At 45.8% G+C, this 26,598-nt stretch overlaps 2 protein-coding genes across 22 annotated transcripts in view; one reads left to right on the plus strand and one right to left on the minus strand.

Annotated features, from left to right (window-relative positions):
- The window catches only part of TMEM255B (transmembrane protein 255B), a 111,904-nt gene extending 105,570 nt beyond the window's left edge, over window positions 1-6,334 (plus strand). For 9 of the 13 annotated variants that reach the window (XM_073350614.2, XM_073350622.2, XM_073350610.2 and 6 more), the window contains one exon: window positions 4,428-6,334. In XM_073350614.2, the coding sequence (XP_073206715.1) occupies window positions 4,428-4,595 (168 nt within the window). In that variant the 3' untranslated portion in view covers window positions 4,596-6,334. Of the gene's footprint in view, window positions 1-3,239; window positions 3,307-4,427 lie in introns of all 13 variants that reach the window. The other 4 variants (XR_012159671.2, XR_012159677.2, XR_012159673.2 and 1 more) reach the window with 2 other exon arrangements.
- Window positions 1-26,598, minus strand: part of GAS6 (growth arrest specific 6) — a 155,267-nt gene that overhangs the window by 70,615 nt on the left and 58,054 nt on the right. For 7 of the 9 annotated variants that reach the window (XR_012159653.2, XR_012159654.2, XR_012159659.2 and 4 more), the window contains 4 exons: window positions 24,414-24,586; window positions 22,216-22,444; window positions 9,637-9,788; window positions 6,197-7,341 (listed from right to left, as the gene is read on the minus strand). Coding sequence is in view for 3 of the 9 variants with exons in the window: in XM_078853701.1 (XP_078709827.1) it covers window positions 9,637-9,788; window positions 22,216-22,444; window positions 24,414-24,586 (554 nt within the window). In the remaining 6 variants the exon portion in view is untranslated. Of the gene's footprint in view, window positions 1-6,196; window positions 7,342-9,218; window positions 9,789-22,215; window positions 22,445-24,413; window positions 24,587-26,598 lie in introns of those variants that run through there. The other 2 variants (XR_012159655.2, XM_073350587.2) reach the window with 2 other exon arrangements.

A 26,598-nucleotide genomic window follows, 5' to 3' on the forward strand; every position in this document is an offset into this window, starting at 1 on the left:
ATTATCATTAAGTTCAAATCAGTATGAGCTGGTGTGAGGAACAACTAAAAGATATGACAAAGAAAATAACTAAACTGAAGAGATGCATATTAAGTATTTAGTGTTCTGCCACATAAAAACCCCCTCACCTTTCAAAAATAAATGTCACTATTTTATCCAAAATTCTTCAATGTTTTAAAAAAAAACTACTTTATATTTTTCCTATATTGTTAAATATTTTTGGAAGTGTGTTCATTTGCCTTTTCATGACAATCAGAGGCAGGAACCACCTGCACACCAGGAGAGATCAGATACAAGCTTTAGCCTCCACAGATGGAAGCTATTAATCCTTCTGGAAAAAAACAACCTTGCTCCATGTATGAGATAATCAAATTGCTGTGTGGAGGGAATTAGTTACAGCACTAGTATAAAGGCTTATGTATGTGAGCAAACTCACGATTGGTGAAGATGTTCAGAGCAGGCTCTCTAATAATCATTTCCATTTTGGGACATTTTATAAATAATCTGTTCTGAAATGGCCAAATTCTTAGACATTACCCACCTCCACTACTGAGTAAATCTTTAGTCCTAACCCAAAGCTTAGCTCACATTTCCAGAAAGCAAAAATGACAGTTACCACCTACTGGTCTCCTTTTACATATAAACCTAATCAAATTGAGGGTGCCATGTTAGTTATTTGTATAGGCAGTTTTGACAATTTTGCTCATGTTCTCAGTCCCATTTTCAAAAGTGACATAGGGCGAGATGTACAAAGGGATGTGGAAGTTGCAATGCTGAGCATTGCAGTGTCTAACTCCTCACCTCCACTTGAGGTGCCCAGGCTCCCATGCAATGAAAGGGGAGTTTTCTACCTCAGAAAGGGATCTTCAGAGAGCTGAGTTGGAAGCTGGCTCCACAGCAGGAGTCTAGTAGCCCGGAGAGTCATGGATCCTGCTGGCATTCTCAAGGCTTCCAGGCTCCTTGCTACAGGGCCAAGGCTCCCAGCTCATGCAGATACCCTTGAAGCCCTGAAGCCACCCAGACTTTCCAGGAGTACCTGCTGCAGAGTTTGGAGCCTAACAGTGATGCTGCCACCCAGGGGTTAGGGCACTAATGTGGGAGACACGCATTCAGGCAGAGCAGGGATCTGAAGTTGGGTCTCACACATCTTAGCTGAGTGCCCTAACCGCTAAGTCGAGACACACACACCTGTCTTTTGTGTGGGGCCAGACTCTGTGGGTGTGCTCAGAGTTAGAGGCCGAAAGAGACAGAGTTGCCATGGGTAGGTATATGCAAAGCCACCTAAGCACTAGGTGGAGTGGTTTGTGGACTTAGCCCTTGGGAGCTTAAGTAAGTCCCAGTGAGTCTCTATGAGACCTAGACTCACAAGGGATCCTCAAAGGTATTTAGGCACCTAACTCCCATTGACTTCTAGAGGCCTAAATACATTTGAGGATCTGGGCCTAAGTTCCTAACTCTGGAAAATGGGATTTTGACATGGGGTTAAATTATTAAAAGTGCCTGTCTCTGGTTGGTTAAGTAACAGCTAAAAATTCAGGGACTAGACCTCAGTCTACACTGCGCTAATCTCAACCGTGGAAGAGCTAGAGGAGAATCATATTGTTATAAAAAGGTAGAATGTTATTTTTGAAAACAAACTGTTAAACTGTCAATAAAAGCTCCTTGTTTTGCCTCTTATTTCCATATCCACAAGCAGAGACCAGTAAAAAAAAAAAATGGTGACAGGGGAAGTTTATATTTTACACAGCTATAAGCCAGAGTTTTTTTATTTACTATGTTAGAGCTATTTCTAAAATTGGCTTAGAGCACAGTTTACTCTCTAATGCAGAGGTGGGCAAACTACAGCCCGCAGGCCATATCCGGTCCATGGGACTGTCCTGCCTGGCCCTTGAGCTCCCGGCCTCTCCCCCGCAGCCTCAGCTTGCCATGCCGCCAGCGCTCTGGGCAGAGGGGCTGTACGCTCCTGCTGGGCAGTGTGAACAGCCAGGTGTACTGTATTAAATTTCTCCCTGTAAGCATGGGCTACTTATGGCGCACAAGGACTGGCAGCTGTAAGTAGTACACTGTATAGGGCAATTTAATACACTACACTCGGGTAGGGAAGGCTGTGTCTCCCAACAGCCAGCTCCTGCCCCCTGAGAAATCTCCACCCATCCAACCCCCCCGCTCCCTGTCCTCTGACAGCCGCAACCCCTATCCACACCCCCGACCCTGACAGGCTTCCTAGGACTCCCACACCTATCCAACGACCCCCCCCCCCCCCGCCCCTTATCCAGACTCTTACCATGGTGCTCAGAGAACAAGGACTGGCAGCCATGAGTAGCACATTCCTCTGGGGAGCAGTTTAATACACTACATCTGGCCCTCAATAGTTTCCAACTCCTGATGGGGCCCTCAGGCCAAAAAGTTTGCCCACCCCTGTGCTAATGCTACAGCAGAGGCGGGCAAACTTTTTGGGCCAAGGGCCACAGAGGGATGGGGAAATTGTATGCAGGGCAGGGGGTTGGCGTACGGGATGCAGAAACTGGTTCAGGGCAAGGGATTGGGACAGAGGAGGTGTATGAGGGAGCTCAGGGAAGTGGGTTGGGGTGCTGGGTGTAGCAGGGGTGCAGGAGGGTTGCGAGGTACAGGCAGGGGGCTTAGGGCAGAGAGTTGGGGGGCAGGATGGAGGAGGGATTTGGGCTCCGGCCTGGTGCCACTTTCCGAAAGCAGCTCCGGGGTGGCAGCGTGCCTGCCTGCCCTGGCCCCATGCAGCGCCTCTCCAGGAAGTGGCCGGCACCACATCCCTGCACAGCCCCTGGGGCCACAGGGCCCCACACCTCCAGGTACTTCTCCCATTGGCCGTGGTTCCCTGTTCCCGGCCAATGGGAGCTGTGCCTGCAGGCAAAGACGACACACAGAGCCCTCCCCCCCAGCCCCAGGGACATGGTGCCAGCTGCTTCTGAGAGCAGCACGGGGCCTGCAGCACTAAAGGGGGCAATCCCGTGGGCCGGATCCAGCCCACAGGCCCTAGTTTGCCCACCCCCACGTAGAGAGTAGAATACCAGATCTGAGATCCATAGTGCTGCTCAAAGGAAAAACTTACCTAGGTGCAATGGTTACCGGTATACCACTATTCTAGAAAATTATGGATGCTTTTTAAAATGTTAAGTAGCTGGGACAGTGGCATTTGCTTGTCAGATTTTGCATTTCCCTTATCTTGAAAATAGCTTCTTTTTTTTTTAATTGAAAAATTTCAGGGTCTTTGAATCTGAGCACTTCAGAGCTGAGCACTCAACACTTCAGCTGATACCCTTCGAATGGCAGGTGATTAACATCTGAGGGTCAAGGATGAAATCAATGGCAAAACTCCTATTTAAAATAGTGTCAATGTGCCATTTTGTTTTTAAAAAAGTGGGTGAAGCATTAATTGTTGAAGATGGGCTGCTTTCCTCACTCCAGCCCAAGTCTAAAGGAGCTGGAGAATTACAGTCCAGTCAGTCATACGTCACACACACAGGGGCCATAAAATGGATCAGAGAATAGGCATCCTATACTGAAATAAGATATTGTGGGTCAGGTTGAACCTTACTTAAACTCTTATGACTTCTACCCCTCATTTAAAATAGCTGTAAGGTGGAGGTGTTTGGCTGTCTAAGACACAAGGGGCATGTGAGCCTGCCCAGTAATTTGGAGTGTGTGGGCAGAGGATTCCATGGTGGGGTGGCGGCGGGGGGGTGGGGGTGAGTGAAGAAGCACAAGAGCGACATGCAGACAGAGCTGGGAGCACAAGCCTGGATAAAGTCTAGAGAGCGCTTTTTTGGGGGTGGGGAGGTTGCTGGCTGAAAGAGGTTTTGGTATTGAGAACAAGGATGCTGTCCTGGTGTTTGGTTGGTCCTCTGTTCATGGAAATAGAATTTTGTACATTGTTTGTAGACAAACAAGAGTGCATCAAAGATACCAGACTCTACCACCCGTTTCTCCTCACAACTGCAACAATACACAGAGCTCTGAACTTTTGACTAACTTATATATATTATTATTATTACCCTCTCTTGATCTCAAATGCCTACAGCCCTAGGATCATTTCCAGGTAGCAATATGAATTTTAAATAAACAGCTGCATAGCCCTTAAAGCCCACTCAGCTATACTGACTTACCAGGGGGACTAGAGCATCCTCTCTCACAAAAATAGTGTTTTATTAAGTTGCCTTGATAGAGGGTGAAATGCAGGCATAAAACTTATATGAAGACTAACTTAAGTGATAAGTGTCAACGGTCTCACAGTCACAGTGATAATGTGTGTGTTACCACCACCACAGGGATGTGCACCTTACAGATGCCTGAGAGGTTTAATGGTACATACCATACACATGTAACACAGTATATCTGCAAACATGTCTGTAATCCCTTACTGAAGATTGAATTTTTTCTTTGTTTAATTACAGCCTGCAAGCCATTTTCCAGCATCATCATCTACTGATATTTCTTTATCGGATGATACTCAGCCTCCATCTCAGTCCAGCTCAAACTATGGTCTCCCACCCAATGCCCCGCCACTATACACACCAACTTACTTCCTGCCAGAAGAAAAGCCTCCACCCTATGCACCCTAGAACATAGAATTACATTGTAACTGATTTTTTTTTTTAAAAAAGACATCTTTGGAAACACTGAGCTGCACAGGCAGCAGACTATTAAGGAAACCATTTTGTGTTCTATGATTGTTCTACTTTTAACCCCAACTCACTGTGAGCTAACCGGAATCCTGGAAACCGTGTCACCAGAGGAAGGTATCTGTCACCACACAGTTTGCATGTAGTCAATTGGGACATTATTGTCTGGCTAACATGAGCATGATTTTCTCTCTTAGCATAATACAGGATGACTTTTTTTTCCACTAGAAGAAACAAATAAAAAACACTTTGGATACTTGGTTCCATTTTCATAAACCAGTACAGAGTGATTTAGAACTATTATAGTCTGGTGGATACAAGTGGGTAGTCTGGATTGAAAGAAACCAGATTTTCTTTCCCTTATACTATTCAGTTAATAGCCCCTTTTTGGTAAAAATGTTGTTCCAATAAATACTGTGAGACAGTTATTGACAATAAAATATGCTGTGTTTGCATATTTTTACTGAACCTAAGTTGGTGTACACATCACAAGAAAGGGGAAGCAAAATTCAGAGGTCAAGATGCCACTTAGTATTGTCCTATTCTGAAAAGTAAGGTACAAATATAAAATTTTATTTGAACAGGGCTGTTTTAATTGTTTGAAATGTGTACCAGTCCAGCTAATGCTAATAATGATAAAATGTCATATCAGTGAGCTGGAAATTGCACCTTTAGCTAAATATTTAACATGTATATACTACTTAGTACAGTATTGAACTCTGTATTTTTCCATATACTGTAAAAGGCAGATGAGATGGTGGCAAATGATTCCTTTTCTAGTAAAAATGGAAACTAAAATGCTGTACGTTGACCTAAATTATTATATAAAAAGAGACTTGTCCAGTAGTTTTGAAGCTGCTGCAATGCATTAGTGAATACTCAGAGTATTCCTTTTTTGGGGGGGTGGGTTTCCTAGCCAACCTCCCACTACAGAGAATTTAAAAATACATATACACACAGTAACTCCTGTGGAGGTAGCATCCAAAGGAAAGACATGATCTTGTACTCCCTCTACTGGATAAGTAGCAAGCACTATTCTTAGCTCTATGCTGCCATAATCAGTGATGACAGTGCTTAAACAAGGATGAAAATATTAATTCATGACCCCGAGTTGCTGATTCCTCCTGCAGCACCCCTAGGGCCTCAGTGTTCTTTGCCACACCAGGACTATGGAACAGCACAGGAAATGTAGTTTGCTCCATGGACCTACCTCATTGGGCAGCAATTAATCCAGTGCCACACTGGAAACTTAAAAAAAAAGTTTCCCCAACAGTCAAAGTGCAAAATGGGAAGGGAGACATATTTTATCCTTAAGCTTTTAAGCAGTTGTTACAATTAAAAAAAAATCTATTAAGAATATTAGATTGCTTTCCTTCACAGGATGTGAACATTTGAACAGCTGAAGTCACACCAAAAGATCATAAAATTATGTAGTAAGTTTCCATCCATCAATGAGTTTTCTATTGATGTACTGATGTACAAAAAAAAGGAATTCAATACAAAATATGAAACGTTATTCAAAATGCACCAGAGAAACCTACCTATTCAGTTCAGAATGGTTTCTTAAAAGGATCAGGGCTAGATTTTACCCCATTGAAGAAGGCCCAGGGAAATAACTTGCAGGAGCAAGGCAAGCAGAATTTTGGCACTCAAGCTAAAAAAAAAAAAAAAAAAAATTTTAAGCAAGGCGGAAAGAAGGGTAAGTTACTTTCAAAACACATGAGCTAATGATTTTAGTTTATCTAAGTGCTTGGATTTCCATGACTGTATAACAAAGACAACAAACAGTTCAGTTCCTCAGTCACAAAATAAACTGCACATATATCCAGTTTTGTATAATGTGAATTTTGGCTGGTTAGAAGGATAGAAGACACACGGTGTGAACCTTAAGATTTAGAATGGACCAACACCATTAACTTCAGTGGTTTAGTGAACTATATGAACTGCTTCAAAAGGGAGGGTGGGGGGAAATGGAGATTTCACTTTTTCTGTATAATTGATTGAGGAGGAAGGTATGTCTCCTATTCTGACTTCTCACTGCTGCCAGTTAGAAAACAAAAGGTATGTGGAAGAAACCAACCTATCACCTTCTCCCCCAGTCTGCGCACCACTGTATAGCATTACAGATGTCATCAGTTTAGAAATAATACACATTCCTATATTCTCCATATTTTTATACTGTAAATCATAACGTTTTGTCCACACAAAATAGGTGTATAAAGTCTTTTCACACACAAATAATTGGAGCAATTTTTGCATCAAAATGATGCATTTCCCATGTATGTCAATTATTTCAATTAACTTTTTTAAGCACAGTACGCTGTTACAGTCCCTTTCACATAATATCGAATGTGGAATTAAAGCACCACCTCATACCACAAAATTCTTATTTCCAGTATCCAAGATATTTCTGGCACTATAAATATAACCATTGGCATTAACAAAGGTTACACAGATTTGTGACTCACATATGCCACACAGCTATTTGTTTGGGAAGTACTGCAGGAATAACACAAATGCTAGAGGTGAAACTATTTTGCTAGCAGGTGCTCTTTGAAAAGAACAGTGCTTAAACTGGGTTTTGTTCCTCCAATGAGTAAGAAGTGTCAGATGTCTTCCAAGCGTGTGCTGTTTTCTTTAGAGCTACTTCAAGTTGCAAGGATGGGATATTGATGTAGGAAAAGACCTGAAATGACCAGAAAAACAATACAATAGAGAATCACCATAGGCTACGATACCTGTAGCATTCCCCAGTAAGGCTGAAAATGAGAAACCTGAATAAAACCTTTCCTAGGTCCTAATCATGTCACCAGTTGATCCATCATCATCTCCTAACAGAAGCAGCATCCGGAGTATTTGGATTTCCCTCCCCCCATTCCTCAAAAGGTAAGACAAATTAAATTATTACTGGTATACATGACCTATTCACCTTCCTCCTGTAAGCAAGTCTCCTTTTTCATTTACTTTTAGTGAATAAATATCCTTCAGAACTTTCATCTGGTCCCCTTTGAATGTGCATGGACTTCTGCTATTTGGCCTTCTTTAAAGCACAAAAGGCTTGATGCCTGACTCTAAAGCAGCAGACCTGACCTCTTCAGTCTTGCTGCATCACCCTTGACCGTCTGGCTCAGAGAACCAGTCAGTCTTGATGTTGCATTATCTAGTGGCTATATACAGTACAGTTGCCATAGCCCTCTTCCAAACACATTTAGCAGTAAGGATTTTTTTCCCCATGGGATACTTTATCTGGTTGCCCATCCTTTTCTGGGGAAAGTTCTATCTGAATACTTGGACTACAACTGTGGGCAAAGTTGGAGGTTATTAGGTTAATCTGTTGACTCTCTCTCTAGCTTTGACCAGGTAAAACACTGTATACAAGTGCTACAGAATATCTATAAAAATATTAGTAAACTTGGATCTGTGCCATACTGACCCTTGCAAGCCCCAGAAGTCATTTTTCTGACTCTATTTGTAAAATAATTTGTCACCTAATGAATCTAGAGTTTATTAAAAAAAAATTCCTTGAACAAAAAGAAAATCTCATATCAAAATACTGGCATACCCAGTGTTATTTGCACTATGCATGAAATTCTAGCTGTACTCCAAGATATCCTTATCCATAAAATGTTTGAATTCTAACCATAACAAGATATTAATCACTCTCAATTTGTTACTCTAATTTGATGCAAAATATGGGCCAAGTGCTGCATGCTTTCAAGTGTCTCTGGAGAAATTCCAATCATCCTAAAATCCCCTGGATGACATCATCTCAAGAGATGCTCAGCACCTTGCAGGAGCTGTCCCCATGCTAGTAACCTCTCTGGAGACTAGCAATAGCTGAAAGTGAGTAGGCAAAACGGACACTAAAATTTGCACAGAGCCAGTGTGCAGCAGTGAGAAAGATAGTCTGATCTGCCTCAAACAGTGTTGGCAAAGCCTACCGTGTCTATCCTGAAGAGCCCTTACTGGTAAGCATGGAAATTCACACACTTTGTTCTCTTGGCACTCAACACTCTGGTGAATAAGCCCATACACATTCTCAGCCACACCGCTATTCAGCCTGGGTAGTTCACACTTAATCACAAAGCCTCAGTGCTCCTATAGGCTCATGGTGAGTGAGCCAGCCTAAAAATTAAGTAGCAAAAGTTACATCACTGCATGATATTCCCTGTTCTTGATATATTTTTCATCACTTGCTTCACTGATTACTGACATAAGACACTTTGGCTTCTACCTGAGCTAGGCTTTCCTTTTAATTGTTTCCTGCTGACCCAATTTTTCCTCACACTTTCAAGTTCTCCATTGATGTAGAGCTTTTTCTAAAGGTTGTGACTGAACCTGTCATCTCTGGAGAGAGCATGTTACAAAACAAATCCTAAAAACCACACCCACACATCTCCCCCGCCACCTAAAAATGAGCTTGCTCGCTAGTCTAGAGCCCACTTACAGTTTTTCAGAGGCCAATGAACACACTAGTCACTGAAATATTAATAAAATGTCATCAGCTCTGCAAATCATCCACAGTCTGAAATCATAGCCCCAAGAGACAATCTCAGTGCAGTTAAGAAGTTTTATGTAAATATTTTATTTTCATATTTTGTAAATCAGAAAGCAATGATTGGTAATAAAAATAATACAGCAATATTATTTTTCTTCCAGTTCACACTGACATATTACCAGGTTTTCTGCATTACAGCTATCCATCAGTCTTTTTACAGTCTTAACATTCACTTTAGGTATCATCTTCAGTTTTGGATGATTAATCTTAGTCTTCTGAACTATTTACAAATATATTACAAACTCTAAACCTCAAAGCAAAGAAATATTTCAATAATCAATTTGACTCGTGAGGATCAGTAGCGCCTACATAACTTCAGTGTTGGAGAGAAACTATACACATAGTGCGGGAAGTCTGAATAATTTATGTCTTAAAAAAAGCATGGAAAGTTTTTTATATAAAACTTTTACATTGCAGTGGTACCTATTGACCAGTCTCAGTTGGAGGACAAGAATGTGATGTGATGTCACTGTGCTTGTAAAAAGCCTCATCTAAGTCCAGTGCCTTATTATTCATCTTCACAGTCATGCAACCATGGTAGAATGCAGTGACTGGAGTGGAAGTGACAGGAACATCTGTGTAAAAGCAGAAGAACATTTCTTCAACTTCCTTAAATTTCAATAAACACCATCCCTACCAAGTTTAGATGACTGGTACTTGGATTAATTCTAATACATTCCCATTTCCTCTCCCCCATTCTGTACCCTTCCTTTCCACCCTCACGGTAAGCAGAATGCAAGAACACTTTGTTTCATGTTAAGGGCCTTTTTCTGAAGGGACCTCACATAAGCTTCCATTTCTACACACACAGAAAGAGGTCACAGGCCAGATCCCCAGCTGGTGTAAATCAGCGTAGGTCCACTGACTTCAATAGAGGTATGCCAGTTTACATCAGCTGAGGGTCTGGTCCCACATTTTGAACATTAGACCCTCATTGCTTTTCCATTTCAACTTAGACTCAGACTTTAAGGCCAGAAGAGATCATTGTGATCATTTAGTCTGACCCCCTGCATACCACAGGCCACAAAGCCTCACCCACCCACTCCTGTACCAGACCCACAGCCCCTGCTCTAACAACAGATGCAGATTTTGCATCTGTTATTCTGGCAGCAGTGGCACTGGAATGGGGGGACTAGGGCCCTTCCACTTTTCGCCATGGGTCCCCTGCCAGGCCAGCAGCTGTAGCCCAGGCAGCAGGGGATGCCGCACCACAGACCTTCTACCTGCCCAGGGTAGGAGGCCTGAGAACAGCCCCCAGCCCAGGTCCCCATCCCTGGGCCCACCACCCAGGGCAGGTGGAAGTTCCACAGTGCCTCACAGCTGCCTAGCTGCGCATCTTTTAGCATGGCTGGGCTGCGGCGCTGAGGCCCCGTCCCCCGGCCGGAGCAGGTCGGCGTAAGAGCCACGCGGGCAGCTGTGGGGATCTGCGAACCAGAGTTCAACTCTACCTTGAATGGTCCCTTAAAATGTGCTGTCTAGTTATGCTAAACAATCTGTTCCACCCTGCACTGAGCTGTGATGCTGGAAGTACCTTTCCCAGACCGGAAGAAGATCTCTGCAGGGCTCAAAAGCTTGTCTCTCTCACCAACAGAAAAGTTGGTCCAATAAAAAAATATTATCTCACCCACCTTGTCTCTTTAATGTCCTGGGACAGACAGTGCTATAACTATACTGTATATTTCAGAGTAGCAGCCGTGTTAGTCTGTATTCACAAAAAAAAAAAAGGAGTACTTGTGGCACCTTAGAGGCTAACCAATTTATCTGAGCATAAGCTTTCGTGAGCTACAGCTCACTTCATCGGATGCATCCAATGAAGTGAGCTGTAGCTCACAAAAGCTTATGCTCAAATAAATTGGTTAGTCTCTAAGGTGCCACAAGTACTCCTTTTCTTTTTACACTGCATATAAAGAAGTTAATAACATTCTCTGGAAAGGAGCTGAAGACAATAATGCTTCCTAAATTAACATGATTATCACACCCTAAGAGAGCTTTAATGGTGTCAAGGTTCTTCCCCCACTCTGAACTCTAGGATACAGATGTGGGGACCTGCATGAAAAACCTCCTAAGCTTATCTTTACCAGCTTAGGTCAAAACTTCCCCAAGGTACAAAATATTACACCCGTTATCCTTGGACTGGCTGCTACCACCACCAAACTAATACTGGTTACTGGGGAAGAGCTGTTTGGATGCGTCCTTCCCCCCAAAATACTTCCCAAAACCTTGCACCCCACTTCCTGGACAAGGTTTGGTAATGGATCTGAGAACAATGAAAAAGCATTCAGTGTTTTACAAGAAGACTTTTAATAAAAAACAGAAGTAAATAGAAATAAAGAAATCCCCCCTGTAAAATCAGGATGGTAGATATCTTACAGGGTAATTAGATTCAAAAACATAGAGAACCCCTCTAGGCAAAACCTTAAGTTACAAAAAAGATACACAGTCAGAAATAGTTATTCTATTCAGCACAATTCTTTTCTCAGCCATTTAAAGAAATCATAATCTAACACATACCTAGCTAGATTACCTACTAAAAGTTCTAAGACTCCATTCCTGGGCTATCCCCGGCCAAGACGACTACAGACAGACACAGACCCTTTGTTTCTCTCCCTCCTCCCAGCTTTTGAAAGTATCTTGTCTCCTCATTGGTCATTTTGGTCAGGTGCCAGCGAGGTTACCTTTAGCTTCTTAACCCTTTACAGGTGAGAGGAGCTTTCCCCTGGCCAGGAGGGATTTCAAAGGGGTTTACCCTTCCCTTTATTTTTATGACAAATGGGCACACAGAAAACCTTTTATTCAATGCTCACTAGTGGCCATATAAATACTGAAACCGGAAAAAAGACAGAAATTTAGTACATGCCAATAGATTAGAAGAAAATTTTGATATTACTACTACTACTAATTTCTATAATTCTATCACCTAGCCTCCTTAAACACAGAGATTAAAAGGCAATAAAACTGTTAAATGAAAGCTTACTGAGATAAGTGTCCTCTTTCATGCCCTAAAGGCCACTAGCTAATCAAGTTGGTTGTGTAACAAAGTGATGAATTGCTCAAGAATGATTTAATCTCACAATGGCATGGGAATCTGGGTAAACCCCTCATCTCCACATCAAAGCAAGGATTAGATCTACAAGATTCTCCTATGACATTAACACTACTTCCCTGGAGACTACACAAAATCCAAACATGTTCTGCTTGGAGACACACAGGGCCAAATTCAAGGTTCGTGTATACTGGCATAACTCTACTGAATTTGGCAGCTTTAAATTTGGTCCACAGACTTTTGGGCTTCAGAGCAGATAGAGAAGCATGTGGTGCCCACCTGTCAGTCATGAAATGGGTTTACTTTTACATATCTTGTTTAGTTCTTTAAACAATGCCCCAAGCCCTAGCTACAGGGTATTTTCTACAGTGACCAGCTAAATTAGCATAACCAACTTTACTTCATGCTTTTCCCCATTTGCCATATTTAAAACAACAGGCTTCTTAGGCTGGGGGATAAATCACCATTGGGGTGTGTCGTAGGAAACTAAACTAAACTCTAACCTCAGGAGAAACTGATTGAATACCTGATCTAGGGTAACAAAGGTAAGGGGGAAAGGGGCGATGGGCGGTGTAGGCACAGGATCAGCTGAGTGACATGAAGGGTGCTAGGACTTCTAAGATGGTATATAAAAATGAATTAATTTCATTGCATTAGTATTATATATGCAGCTCATTAGTAAAGAATTTCTAGTACTTCCACAATAGATCTTTTATAAATTGTGATGGATGAAGCTCAGAAAAGACCATTACCAGTTCTGTACCTGGTGTTCTTCAAGATGTGTTGCTCATGTCCATCCCACATTAGGTGTGTGTGCTTGCCACATGCACCAGTGCTGGAAGTTTTCCCCTCAGTAGTATCCGTAGGGGAGCAGCTCTGGTGCCATCTGGAGTGGCGCTTGCATGGTGCGGTATAAGGAGCACTGCCGGCTCCCCCAACCCTCAGTTCCTTCTTGCCAGAAACTCCGACAGTGGGGCAGGAGGGCAGGTTGTGGAATGGACATGAGCAACACATCTCGAAGAACACCAGTTACAGTACAGGTAATTGTCTTTTCTTCTTCAAGTGCTTGCTCATGTCCATTCCACATTAGATGGCTCCCAGCAGTTCCCATGGAGGCAGGTAGGAGTTCACGGCTGTGCAGACTGTAACACAGCTCTGCCGAACCCAGCATCACCTCTGGCCTGCTGAGTGATGGCGTACAGAGACGTGAACATGTGGACCAAGGACCACGTCGCGGCTCTACAGATGTCCCGGATTGGGGCGCATGCCAGGAAGGCCGCTGAAGACACCTGCACTCTAGTTGAATGAGCCCTGATGATTGGCAATGGTGGGACCTTGCTAGCTCTTTATGCAAGAGTTGATCCAGGTCTTTATGCAAGAGGTGATCTAGTTGGAAATCCTCTCTGAAGAAACCGGAAGGCCCTTGATCCTATCTGCCGTAGCAATGAAGAGCTGGATCAATTTACCGAAAGGCTTGGTACGCTCCAAGTAAAAAGCCAAGGTCCTCCAGATGTCCAGTGCATGCAGACACCTCTCCTTAGAAGTCTTGTGCGGCTTGGGACAGAACACTAGCAGAAATACATCCAGACTCACCCATGGAAGAAAGATACCACCTTCAGCAAGAAGGCTAGGAGGGCCGCAGCTGGACCTTGTCCTTATAAAAGACTGTGTAAGGTGGTTCCGAGGTCAAGGCCTTAATCTCTGAGACTCGTCTCGCTGACATCACTGCCACCAGGAAACTGACCTTCCAGGACAAGTAGGAAAGGGAGCAGGACTGTGTGTGCTGGTGAGCCTGGAGAGGACCAGGTTAAGGTCCTACTGCAGGACAGGGCCCATACCTGTGGGTAAAGCCTCTCGAGGCCCCTCAGGAACCTGACAGTCATGTCGTGAGGAAAGACCATCTGACCTTGGATCGGCTGGTGGAACGCAGAGATGACTGCAAGGTGCATTCTGATGGAAGAATGCACCAGACCCTGGTTCCTGAGCTGCAGTAAGTAGTCCAAGATGGAATGCACTGAAGAACGTGAAGTAGAAATGCTGTGCTCTGACAGCCAGCTTGGCCTCATCCACTTGGCCAGGTAAATTAGTCTCGTGGATGGCTTCCTATTTCCCAGGAGGACCTGCTGGACCTCCTCCGAGACTCAAGGTAGGGGTGTAGGAGCCAACCGTGATCCTGTGACAGCAGGTCCGGATGGTAGGGAAGGGGCCAGGGAAGGGCAACCGCCTTGTTCATGAGCATGCCAAACCAGTGCTGGCAAGGCCACACAGGGGCGATCATGATAACCTGTGCTTTGTCCCTCTTGATCTTTACTAGGACCTGGCTGAGCAGAGGGATCGGAGGGAACTCGTACATCAGACCCTCGGCCCATGACAGGAGGAAGGCATCGGAGAGGGAGCCCTTGCTCAGGCCCTGCCGGGAGCAAAACCAATGGCACTTTCTGTTTCGCCTGGTGGCAAACAGATCTACTTGGGGAGTTCCCCACCTCTGGAAGATCATGCAGGCCACCTCCAGGTGGAGTGACCACTCGTGGTGAGAGAAGTCCCTGCTGAGGTGATCTGCTGGGGCATTCCTGATACCGTGGAGGTAACAAACTTCCAGATGAATGCCGTGGAAGATGCAGAAGTCCCAGAGATGGAGAACCTCTTGGCAGAGAGCCAATAAGCACACTCCTCCTTGCCTGTTGATGCACAACATCGAGGCCGTATTGTCCGTCAGGATTCTCACCACTTTGCCAGACAGGTGTGTCAGGAAGACCTCGCAGGCCAACCAGACCACTCTGAGCTCCTTGACATTTATGTGTAACGTTGTCTCCTCCAGGGTCCACATCTTCTGGGTCTGGAGATGTCCAAGGTACGCCTCCAAACTGAGGTCCGAAGCCTCTGACACTAGCTCGACGGATGGAGCGGAACTGTCGAACGGGACTCCTTCCAGGACCTTCTTGTGACAGTCCAACCATTGCAGCAAGGTAAGACCCACCAGAGGAATGGTTATGATCTTTTCCAGGAGGTCCCTGGATTGGGAATAGGTTGAAGCCAGCCATTGCTGCAGGGAGCGCATGCGGAGCCTGGGATGGCGGACGACGTATGTGCAAGCTGCCATGTGGCCTAACAGGTGCAGGCACACCCTGGCCGCTGTCAGGGGAAACACAGACACTTCTGCAATGAGGTCCGTCAGGGCCTGAAACCTGTCTAACAGCAAGAACGCTATTGCCTGGGTCGAGTCGAGCACGGCTCCGATGAATTCTATCCTTTGAACTTGAACTAACATGGACTTTTTGTGGTTGACTAGTAGTCCCAAGGAGTGGCACGTGGCTTGTAGTACAGTGACACAGCATTGGACCTGAGCCTTGGAGTTGCCTTTGACCAGCCAGTCGTCGAGGCACTGGTAAATCTGGTTACCCCAATGCTTGAGGTAGGCCACGACTACCACCATGCACTTGGTAAACACCCTTGGTGCTGTAGCCAGGCCAAAGAGAAGGACTGCAAACTGGTAGTGGGCTGAACCAACTGTAAAATGGAGAAAGCATCTGTGTCCTGGGCAGATTGCTATGTGAAAGTGCGTCTTTCAGGTCAAGGGTCACATATCAGTTTCCTGGATCCAGGGAGGGGATAATGGAGGCCAGGGAGACCATGTGAAACTTTAGCTTCTTTAGGTATCTGTTGAGACCTTGCAGGTCCAGGATGGGACGCAGATCACCCTTGGCCTTTGGGATCAGAAAATACGGGGAATAGAAGCCCTTGTTCCAGTAAGGAGGCCCAGCTGTAAGAGCCCCTGAACTTCCTGCTCGAGAAGACTCTTGTGAGAAGGGTCCCTGAAGAGAGATGGGGAGTGGAAGTGGGGGGGTGGAAATAAATTGGAGGGTGCCAGGAGGAAAAAGGAAAGTTGGTTGCAAAAAACTGGGAAAAAATCGGATCCAGGAAACAGACTGTAGGCTGCCCTCAGGTGTACCCTCAAAACGACTTTTTAGCTACTTGCTTGGAGTGGGTCAAGCCCAACTGGGCAGAGGGTGGGGGCTGGTGGCTCGTGAGCAGCCTGTAGCCCTTGGGCTTTTTGTGCAGCAGGTCCTGCCAGGATTGGCTCCCTGGCCCCTGGGGAAGTTGCAGTTTGAACCACTTACATGCTGGGCCTGGAACATAGAGCCCCAGGTTTTTTAAGGTGGTTTGGGGGTCCTTCAGCCCATGTAATTTGTTGTCCGTCTGCTCCGCATACAGAGCCTGGCCATTGAAAGGGAGGTCCTGAATCAACTTCTGTGCCTCGGCGGACAACCCAGAGAGGAGCAGCCAGGATGCTTGTCGCATGGAGATGGCGGACGCTATGGTGTGGGCAGCGGAGTCTGCCGTGTCAGATGCCACTTGAAGGGCTGCCCTGGAAGCGACCGTGCCCTCGTCGAGGATCGCCTATAATTTTTTATGGGAACTTTCCGGGAGGGCATTCTTGAACTTGGCTGCGGTCTGCCACATATTAAAGTCGTAGGGGCCAAGGAGGACCCAGTGGTTGGCCACCTTCAACTATAAGCTAGACGAGGAATAAATTTTCCATCCGAACAAGTCCAGTCTCCTGGTGTCTTTATTTTTGGGGTAGTTCTGGGTTGCCCCTGGCATTCCCTGTGGTTAACTGCCTCGACCACCAGGGAATTTGGAGAAGGATAGGAGTAAAAGTATTCGTGCCCCTTAGTTGGGACAAAGTACTTACACCCTGCCCACTTGGAAATGGGGGGAAGAGAGGAGTGGGTTTGCCACAAAGCACTGGATATCTTCAATACCCCTTCATGAAGGGGAAAGGCCACCCTAGCAGGGGCTGTTGAGTAGGCGATGTTGAACAGGGAGCCCGCTTGCTCCTCCAACTCCTCTGCCTGCAGGCCAAGGTTGGACATGACCCTCTTCAACAGATCCTGGTCCATTTTAGCATCATCCTGGGGAACCGGGTAAGGGGGCTCCATGATAGCCATGTCCGGTGATGACGAGGAGGCCATTACCGCGGGTTCCATGGCACCCATTGGTGGTCCAGCTGGCTGTTCCCCTTGGTCCACATGGACTTGCGGGGTCTTATCCCCTGAGGCCTCAAGTACTAAAGGGAGTTGGGTCATCGAGGCCACAGGCCTGTTCGAGGCTCCTGACACCGAGCAGGCAGTCTGGGAGGGCTGGGTGAACCCCCACAGGTTCCAGGGGTACCACAGGGCCGGCTTCGGTACTGATGATGCAGGGGGCCCTGAGGATCTGGGAGGCTGCCCTGCTGATGTGGAGCCTTACTCCACACCGGAGCCATACCTAGAGTGATTGCTACCTGGTGACCTGGATCCACTGGAGCAGCGACTCTGTGCCTGGCGATAATCGTGGTCGCGTCTAGAGGAGGACTGGTCTAAGCGGGACGTGTGCCTTCATGGGGACCTCGGTGACCAGCGGCGCTCAGTGGATCTGCAACGGGGGACTGGCAATCCACGCCTCGCGTTTCGAGAATGCTACCTAAATGAGGAGCAGGACTTGGAGGTATCGCGGTCCAGGTGCCAGGGGGATCTCCCCGAATACGGTGACACCCGTCTCGGGGATCTTTGGTGGGGCCTGTGGCTCCGGTCCTCCGATTGTTCCTGGAATCTGTAACGGTGTTCTGGTGATGCACAGGGCCGGTCCTGACATTCCTGCCGGGGAGTGCATGCCTCTGTGGGTCTGCACCAGGTAACTGGCAATGCCCACCTCAAATCCTGCTGCTGGTGTCCACAGTCCGGTAACTGTAGAGGGCTCCGATGCATCTGCCTCCCTAACTCCAAGGCATGACGGCTTCAAGCGGGTGAACGGTGGCACTATGGGGAGAGGTAATGATAGGGCGAGGGCAGACAGAAAAGTCCCAAGGTGGGCTTACCCTGAGATCTGGACACCGCCAGGGCTGGTTGAGCAGCGCTGGGAGCATCAGGACCTCCAGCGCAGTCTGGAGCACATGAGGCATCGACAGCACCTGAAGCTGATGAAGGCCTGCCTCTGCGTCCGGGCTTCCAGGCAAGGAACAGGGTGGGCTGCATCGCTCGACATGAGCTGAGGCCTGACTTCCTGACGGGGCAGATGAGCCACCCTGCACGGGTCTTAGCTCACCCCCAGCCCTGTCCTTCCCCTTGCGGGGAGTAGGAGACCATCCCCTACTGGCCTCCTTGGACTTCTTGGCTGGGGCCGTGGACAGGGATCGGTGCCAGCTCATCAATGGCGGGGCACTACGCACCGATGCTGCGGCGCTGGGAACCTAGTCAGACCTTTGTTCCGGGGCTGGAGTGAGTGCCAACTCCATCAGGAGCGCTTTGAGTCTGATCTCACATTCTTTTAGTCCTAGGTTTAAAGGACCTGCAGATTCGACACTTCTCACTTATGTACCCTTCACCAAGGCACCTGAGACAGCTACTATGTGGCTCGCTCACAGGCATGGGCCATTTGCAGCGATGGCAGGGCTTAAAGCCTGGGGATAGGCGCATGCCCCATCCCCCGACTAAGTAAAACTAACTACTGGTAAGGGCTAACTAACTTTATAAAAACTCTAGTTCGTACAAAAGAAGCCTAAGCAACGCTTGTAAGAGCGGCGAACGTTCCATGCACCGTCACTGGCAGCAAGAAGGAACTGAATGTGGGGGGAGTCGGCAGCACCCCTTACACCACACCATGCAGGCGCCAATCCAGAGGGCACCAGAGCCGCTCCCGTATGGATACTGCTGAGGGAAAAACTTCCGGCACCGGTGCATGTAGCGAGCACGCACGCACGCGCACACACACCCCCTTAATGTGGAATGGACAGCACTCAAAAAACAGAAGTTGGTTATGAATCCAAAGATTCAGTCTCTTCACATAAACTGTTTAGTCTCTACACTGATGAAAAGTTTAAGAACATTTGTTTGTACAAAATTTGAAGTAATCAGGGATTCAGCAGAATTTAATATACCATAGAAAACAATTTTATTGAAGTATGGTGATCATCAATAAATTGTTGCCTTTTCCCCTTGCAATCCAATAATGCTTCTTCCATATCTGCATCATGGTCTTTACTTAATATGGGGGATACTGCTAATATGGAGGCCAAATAATATTTTTTCATTTGCCTTAAAAAACATACAAAGAGTGACTGCTGTTTTGGGGTTTTCCCATTTCTGGCTGAAATAAAGAAACAGGAGGACAGGGAAAAAAATGAAAACAACCCAGCGTCAGCCCCAACTAACAAATGATGAAAAAAATTCAGTTCAGTGAAACTTCCGGTTGAACATTTGGTTCAGTTTATTTAGTCCAGGTTAGTTAACCCATCCCTAATGTTTAAATGTTTATAATCTTCTCATTTGTTAAACTGTTTTAACCCAAATGTTAAGGCTCCACCTCTGGACTCAATAAAAGAAACAAGCAACTTGCTGAGCAGATCAGATCACATCACAGAAGGAAGAAGGCAGCTAACCTAGCTGTAATTCTTGTAGATTTAGAGTGCAACTGGATTTACTTTACAAGAGCCAACGCTGGAAGTTGAAGCTAGACAAATTCAGACTGGCAATAAAGCATACATTTTTTAACAGAGAGAGTAATTCACCATTGGGACAATTTACCAAGGGTTGTGGTGGATTCTCCATCACTGACCATTTTTAAATCAATATTGGATTTTTTTTAAAAAGATCTGCTCTAGGAATTATTTTGGGGAAGTTCTATGGCCTGTGTTACACAGGAGGTCAGACTAGAGGTTAACAATGGTTCCTTCTGGCCTTGGAATTTATGAAAAACAAATGGTTGCCACAGCTCAGATTTTAAAAGATCTACAAAATGTATCCTTTGCCATAATGACCTACTGTTACACTAGACAAAATAAGCATTTAATCCTCCTGCTTCAGGGCATACAGGGATTAATAGATGACTCAGGAAGAAGTTTCCAGCTGATACAGCCTTTAACAATTTGAAAAATAGCTGTCACACCACTTAATTATAAATAGAAAGTGTTCTTGATGCAGTGGGGCAAGATATGCAGCTGCAGCGACACAGATGTTCAGAGATATTTCTGTTAGTGGGATTTATGCAGTGTAAATAGTGTTTCCCTGCAAGCAAGGAAACAAATTCCACTTCTCATGACCAAGGATGAGCTTCCATGGATTAAAGCTCTTTCTGCACTGCAAGCTAATGCTCAGACAGTCCATGGAAGAGAGACCAATTAAAGATGCCATGTACACAGATCAAGAGAAGAGCCCTATTATTGATGTTAGGAATAATATATGCATGTTAGAGCTAATCAGAAATTTTCAAATGCTGATTTTTCGATGAAAACGTTCATAAAAACATTGACTGGGAAAAAAAAACACCTAACATTCCCCTGCTTCGCGCCCTGTGTTCAGCCAGCTCGATACAGCAAGTCAACATGTTCCAAATTTCAAAGAAAAAAATGGGAAATGTTGAGTGGGAAATGACAAAATGTTCATGATTTTTTTTCATCCATTTTTTTTTTAAATCAGCTCTAGGATATGTACCTACTCCAGTTAGAGACTAATGAAAATGTACCTTATACTGCACTGAAAGGCCAGCCTAAAAATAAATTACTCTAAAGCGCTATAGCAGAGAAAGCTACCTCCATTCTAAGTGTGTGACAGACACTTCCTAATTTTCAGGAGAAAATCCTGCCCTCTGCTGCACTAGTGGTGAAAGAGAGCATTGGCTACCTCCTACTGGCGCAACAGCTGGGCAAAATTGCAGTACATTATGGCACTCCACTAAGTGCTATATTGAGGGACTGGCTACTGCACCTGCCAACACACCAGAGTCCCAGGAGGGTGTGGTCTCCCATCTTCTGGCATGCCTAGGAGCCAGGCCTGCTAGTATAAATACTGTTATGCAGCATGAGCTATGGGGAAGCTCACATTACTCCTTCTAGGAACAGCAGTAAAGAAGCACCCTGCTATGTTACCCCTCAGCTGCCCTGTACTATCCTGCCCTATGCTGGCTTAACTGCTGCGGCACCTACCACAAGGCCAGCACTGCTCCAGCCTCTCTTCCCCATATTACATGGATTAGACAAGCAAGACCAGGACTTTGTCTTGCTGTGAGTACTGCAGATAGTAACTACTATTATGCAGAGAGACATGCTTTTCATATGCTTCCTCATTCGCATTTCTCAGCAATAGGGAGTAGTGAACCAGTTCAGCTAGAATGAGAAACAACCCCCAACAGCCAAATCTTTGATTCAAATCGAAGGTCAATCTGTCAGGTTCCAGGCAGAGAACAGAAGTGACTCCAGCAGAGGCTCTATTTTTGCTGCAAAAGCCAGAAGTTGTGGCAGCCTCTGTGCTGTGCCCCCTGGGTGTCCCTGACTGGAAATGTCATGAGCTCTTACACATAGTGCTCTCTGGATGGCAACATCAGCAGAGAAGCTACAGAACCACAGCAATGAGCCCCTAAGACTTCCAACAGAGGTGAGGTGAATGGGTCACCCACTCAGGGCTAGAGGTACCAAGAGCCTGCATAGAGCCTGAAGTCAGTCTGCTAGGCTGGGGAGACAAAGGGAGTGAGAACCTCAAAAGGTCGGACTACACCCTCAAGTGTTTTGGTCCTTATCTGATACTGATCTCAGACTTGTACATGGGTTGAATGTGATGCTAATTCAGGGCTCCACACATCTGAGGTAATAACCTCCACAGATTATGCCAGACGGATAGTGACCCTCCTCATAGCTCTTCTTTGACCAGGTAACCCCATTTGCTGACCAAAAAGAAACCCAACCAAGATTCCTATTCTTGCTTCCGCCTCTCCGAAAAGGCTGATATAGTCATTCAACAAAAACAAGTTAAAGGATATCAATGCTAAATGCCCTCCTTGCACCCACCCATGCACAACAAAACTCACTTGGGCAGAAATAGAGTGTTTGACACCAGGGTCTAACGAACACATTTGATCCCTTTTCCAGTCACCAGTACCATTATTTGTTGTTAGAACCTGCATTCTGCTTTGCAGAATTTGATAATCACCTGGCAGTCCTCCCACGTATGTCTTCACAGATGACTGTAGGTAGCCCTCCAAGAGAAATAGACTGTCCTGTAGCTGGGAATGGCTTAATTCAGTCTGTCCTGCAGTCCCATCCACAGTGAGCGATAACTGCCCCTTGCTGATGAAGATGTCCACGGAGTGTTCCTGATCATCACAAACGTTTATTGCCAATCTGGACACAACCATGTTCTCTGTGGCCAAGATAATGAACTGAAAAGCAAAAAAGTGCAATAAGTGAAGGCACAGACACAAACTGAAACTTACACATTTCCCATTTCATAATGCTCGTAACTGCAGCTGTTTAGAAGGCTTTTTCAGAGCCAGCAAAGAACGGATGATATTATTATTACTGAAAGTCAGGTTCTGAGCTCACTTACACTAGATTTATACCCTGCGTAACTCCATTGTCTGGGTCTGATTCTCATTTACACTAACAGCACACCTGAAGAACTCTGTGCAGATGAAAAGCCTGTCTCTCTCACCAACAAAAGTTGGTCCATCAAAAGATATTACCCCCGCACCTTGTCTCTCTAATATCCTGGGACCAACACAGCTACAACAGCACTGTAAACACCACCACTCTGGCAGTTCAAAGGAGCCTTAAGGATAGATGACTGGTGCCTCCCCATACTGGGGGTGGAGGGGGACGCCAGCTAAAGGGGAGGACACGTAACCTCCCCAGGTGACTCCTCCCCATCCTGCCCCCAGTCCGGGGCCCCTGTGCTCTCCCTGTCCCCACCCCACATTACGGGGGGGGAGGGGGGCACCAGCAGCTCTGTCCTCCCACACGGCTGGCTCCCCCTGGCATATTTGGCTGCTGTTCCTAGCAGCCAGGCGTCAGAGCCACTCCTGGATGCTACCCGGTGTAGCACAGAAGCTGCCTGGGAGAACATCTGGCTGCAGTAGCAGCGGGATTCCGCCTGGGCTTGGCTTCCAGGACAGCAGCTGAGTGAGTCGGAGCCCCCCGCTCTCCCTGAGATGCTTAGAGTCGGCTCTGTCCCCAAAAGCTGAGCCAGGGCAGGGAGCAGTGGCAGCCTGCTCCGGCTTGACTTCTGGGGACAGGAGCCAACTCTGAGCATCCCAGGGAGAGCAGGGGGAAGACTCGTTTGGCCGCTATCCCCAGAAGCTATCCCACTACCGCAGCCATGCACTCTCCCAGACAGCCGCTGCACTGCAACAGGCAGCATCCCAGACAACGTGACTGGAGGAGGCTCTGGCCCCGCCCCTTCCTCTCCCCGCCTGGGCCAGCTGCTTGAGGGGCATTTGACCCTTCGTGTCCCTCCCATGAGTCGCCTCACTGCCAAAGTGGTGTTGAGCAGCTTAAGGGCTTGTCTGCACTACCGCAGTAAATCGACCTAAGTTACGCTACTCCAGTTACGTGACTAACGTAGCTGGAGTCGATGCAACTTAGGTCTCCTTACCCCGGTGTCTTCACTGCACTGTGTCAACGGGAGATGCTCTCTCCGGTTGACCTCCTTTATTCTTCCCAGGGAGCTGGAGTACCAGAGTGCGCTCTGCCATCGATTTAGCGAGTCTTCGCTACACCCACTAAATCGACATCTGCTGCATCGATTGCAGCAGCATCGATCTCCATGTACTGAGGGCAAGCCCTAAGTGTAAATGAGAAGTAGTCTCACTGACTTCAGTGGAGTTACTTCTGAACTGTGACAGCAAAATCTAACCCTATATTATGAATATAACTAATTATATTGTTTATACCGTACATGGCACTTTGCAGACACTCTGGAGTTAGGCCTGTGTTACTCCCTTGACTACAGTGGAGTTATTATTCGTTTACACTATAGAACACAAAGTTTCCGTACAAAGGAGTTTATAGTATAATTCAGACTAGTGTAACAAAGTGGCTAAAATTCAAGAGGTTGAGCCATATTGTCAGTGTGGAGATATTTGCTACTGAATCAATATCCTTTATAAGGGCCAAATGTTCAAAGAAGTGTTTACCCTCCTTCTAAAACGATTTCCACAAAAAGCAGAATTCCTGTACTCTGATGACATTCAAACATCTGATTTGCATATAAAATTCTGAACTGGTGAATGTAAATGTATACACAAAATGGCAGGAACAAATTTTGAGATTTTTTGAAAATGGCCCTAGAAATTCTGATGAAATATTAAGGGATCTTTTTGTTTTACACCAGTAGAAGATTAAAGCTCGTACCTGTTGTTTAAGTTTCTTTGTAGAGTGATAGTCAATAAGAGACAATGATAAAGGGACTGAAGCTTCTTCACCAACCAGAGCAAACAGTACCCCGGTGTCTGCTGCTGGCCGAATTACAGTGTTTACTTCTACTTCCCAATTCCTTTCAGCTTCATTTCCAGCAGATGGTTGCACTACAGAGAGAGATGCATGTCAGAAAAACAAAATGATTGACCAAGTGGCAGACAAGAGAAGACAACTATGGATGGATGAGCATATGGACAGATTGCCACATCTCTTTAACCCAGAAAAAAACACAAGCATTAATGCGGAAAATCAGAAAGGAAAATGGTAACAGCTCTGCCTTGTTACACTCCACAGAAAGGGCCGCTGCCTTTCAGAAAGTCAAAAGTCAAGACTGAGGGTTTTGGTTTTTTAAATCAAGGACAGACATTCAATTGCTAAGGGCTATCAATCATGTGCGGCGCGTAGCATAGGCTGAGGAAGGATGTGCCTCCCCAAACAGCCTCATGTGGCTCCATCCACGTTCCATCCCAAGGCCCCCTCCTGCTTGCTGATAGTTGCCCCACCCCAGGTGGACTACCTCCTCTTCCGGGAAGCCTGCTGGGTGGGGCTAGGGCAGCCAGCCTATGGCCAGGAATTGGGGTGGCTGGGGCCCTGGTGCTGGAGCTGCGCCGCCCAGCACTCTAGGGTTGGGGGAGGAGGCGGCACGTGCCACCTGGTGCTCCAGGGCTGCAGGCTCTCCAGTGGCCTAGGGCTGGGGAGCCGGTGGGCAGGAGGGACAGGACCTGAGGCAGAAGGGGCAGGCCAAGCCAGGGTCTAGCCTCCCCCAGCCCATGGTTCACCCGCCGCACATGCTATCAATCCATCACATTCTCAGAGCTGTTGCAAGATGTGGAATCCAATTTTTGTATCAGTCTTGAACTTTACAAAATGATTGAGGAATTGAACACTTTCACACAAATGTGTCAAAACAAAACAGAATAGAACACTTCGAGCACTATCCCTCCACAAGCCAATCAGAGGTTCTGAAGCCCTTTTAGCTTGCAATAAACGGTCACATGCTGAACTCAGAAATAGATGTACCTATACTCCATGAACTTGTCTAGTTCTTTTTTGAGCCCTGTTATAGTCTTGGCCTTTACAACATCCTCTGGCAAAATATTCCACATGTTGACTATGCGTTGTGTGAAAAAAATATTTCTTGTTTGTTTTAAACCTGCTGCCTATTAATTTCATTTGGTGACCTCTAGTTCTTGTCTAATGAGAAGGAGTAAATAACACTTCCTTATTTACTTTCTCCACAAGAGTCATGATTTTATAGACCTCTATCATATCCCCCCTTATCTCCACAAGAGTCGTGATTTTATAGACCTCTATCATATCCCCCCTTAGTTGTCTCTTTTCCAAGCTGGAAAGTCCCAGTCTTATTAATCTCTCCTCATATGGAAGCTGTTCCATACCCCTAATAATTTTTGTTGCCCTTTTTTGTACCTTTTCCAGTTCCAATATATCTTTTTTGAGATGGGCAACCAGATCTGCACACAGTATTCAAGATGTGGCCTGTCCCTGGCCTGTCTAGACAAGATCATAGACAATACTGATTTATTACTGCTGTAAATAGGATAAATGGTGTCTTTACATCCTTTTACTGTTACTAAACAAAAAAATAAGTATAATTGTTTATAATAAATGAATATAAAAATGTAAATTCTGAGAATACAGCTCTGTTAAGAATGTGGTCTCATTTGCACTTCAGATGCCAGACTCTATTTGGTAGTTCTTGCATCTATGTTGTAAACAGCATGACAGTCACCTGGTAAGATATTCTCTAATTTATACTAGCAGAACAGAAAAATCCACATAATGCTGCACAAGAGATAACGGGAGAGGAGAACTTGTAATCAGGCCTGTCAGCATTTAAAACTTTTACCAATGTCAATGGTCTATTTAGTTCTTCAGTGGACAGGTATAAATGGAAGAATCTGAAACAAAGGCAAAGCCATCCTTCTAATTCCTAAATTATTATGATTAAGAGAGGGTTGGAACTAAATCCAGGCCAATTTCACATAGCCTGTGTTGATGTCCTCGCTATATCATTGATATAGTTACCATGACTGATCTGAATCTAATAAATATCAACTTAAATCACAAGTGAAATTCAGTATGGGCATTTCATTTTAAG

The sequence above is a fragment of the Lepidochelys kempii genome, chromosome 1, assembly GCF_965140285.1.
Source record: "Lepidochelys kempii isolate rLepKem1 chromosome 1, rLepKem1.hap1, whole genome shotgun sequence".
Taxonomy (NCBI): Eukaryota; Metazoa; Chordata; order Testudines; family Cheloniidae; genus Lepidochelys; species Lepidochelys kempii.